At 72.2% G+C, this 1315-nt stretch overlaps 1 protein-coding gene across 1 annotated transcript in view; it reads left to right on the top strand.

Moving 5' to 3' along the window:
- The window catches only part of LOC112547955 (obscurin-like), a gene marked incomplete at its 3' end in the record, with an annotated part of 2208 nt that extends 895 nt beyond the window's left edge, over positions 1-1313 (top strand). Inside the window, exon 2 of the mRNA XM_025191528.1 lies at positions 731-1313. Coding sequence (XP_025047313.1) covers positions 768-1313 — 546 coding nt within the window. The remainder of the gene's footprint in view (positions 1-730) is intronic.
- Between the last annotated feature and the right edge of the window lie 2 nt (positions 1314-1315).

The following is a 1315-nucleotide window of genomic DNA, read 5'->3' as shown; positions in this document are numbered from 1 at the left end:
CAGTGCATGCAGCCGCGGCGCGTGAGGCCGCAGGAATGTCCCCGCGGGAGGGGGAGACCTGCTGCCCCCCGCCCCTTGCCCCCAGAGCCCCTCTGCCCCTGCCCCTGCCCTCTGCTTGCTGGCACTGGGCACGGGTGGAGGGGTGGCACCGCTGCCTGCTTCCTGCCAGCACTGAGCTGGGAAGGGGCTCAGGGGTCTTGCCCCACTCGTCCCCAGAGGGGGAGACTACCAGGAGTCCCTGTCCCAGGGGAGCCAGAGGCCCCGGGTCCGGCTCATCCGGCCCTTGGGCTCGGTTGCCTTTGAGGGCCGGTTCCCCCCAGCGGCCCCCTCCCCTCGCTTGATGCCCAGGGCAGCGCCGCAAGCCCCAGCTCCAGCCCCTGAGGAAGTGCGCAGAGTCCCCGGGGAGGCGGGGGCCCCAGGAGACCGAAATAACCAGCTAACAATAGGCCGGGCTGGCAGCTGGCAGGGAAACCCGATGCACCCAGCCCGGCGTGGAATCCAGGGGCCGGCGACAGCGTGGCCAGGCCCAGGCTGCAGCCCACGCGGCACTCGTGGGGTCCCCCGGGCTTGCGGCACCAAGGAGCCCCGGTCTCTGCGGGGAACGAGGGGGTCGGGGCCCGTTGCCACTGCGCTGGGGCTCCTAGCAGGACGGCGGGCCGCCCCCAGCCTCTCCCCCATTGCAGCTCCCTGCTCCCTGACGCCCGCTGTGAGCCGCGGTTCTGCCCCACAGGTGCCCGGTCCCAGCCGCGGCCCCCGCAGACGCGGAGATGGACGTGTTTGGAGGGGCCCCCAGGTTCCTCGCCTACCCCCGCACGTTCACCGTGCAGAGCGGCGCCGATGCCCTCCTTAAGTGCCAAATCACGGGCGACCCGCAGCCCAGCATCGCCTGGGAGAAGGACAAGGCGCCCATCGCGCCGGCCGGGCGCTTCCGCGTGCAGGCCGAGGGCAATGTGTACAGCCTGCTGGTCTCGCGGGTGACGCCCGAGGACGGCGGGCAGTACATCTGCAAGGCCAAGAACAGCGTCGGCGAGACCTACGCTGCTGCCACGCTCAAGGTGGAGCCTGGGGAGCCGTGCTGCGAGGGGCACCCCGACGACTGGGCCCCCGTCTTCCTGGCCCGGCCCCTCTCCCTGCGTGTCGGCCGCGGGGAGGACGTGGCGTTCAGCTGCCGGGTGCTGGGGCAGCCGGGCCCCGTGCTGGAGTGGGAGAAGGACGGGCGCAAGCTGTCCGACCTCTTCGAGAGCAGCCACTTCTGCGTGGGCAAGGAGCCCGAGGACTGGCACTTCCTGCGGATCTTCGGGTCCCGGCCCCCGGA

This window comes from Alligator sinensis, unplaced genomic scaffold, assembly GCF_000455745.1.
Source record: "Alligator sinensis unplaced genomic scaffold, ASM45574v1 scaffold673_1, whole genome shotgun sequence".
In the NCBI taxonomy this organism is placed as follows: Eukaryota; Metazoa; Chordata; order Crocodylia; family Alligatoridae; genus Alligator; species Alligator sinensis.
Note: the sequence above shows the minus strand (reverse complement) of the source record. Positions and strands in the feature narration are given on the sequence as shown.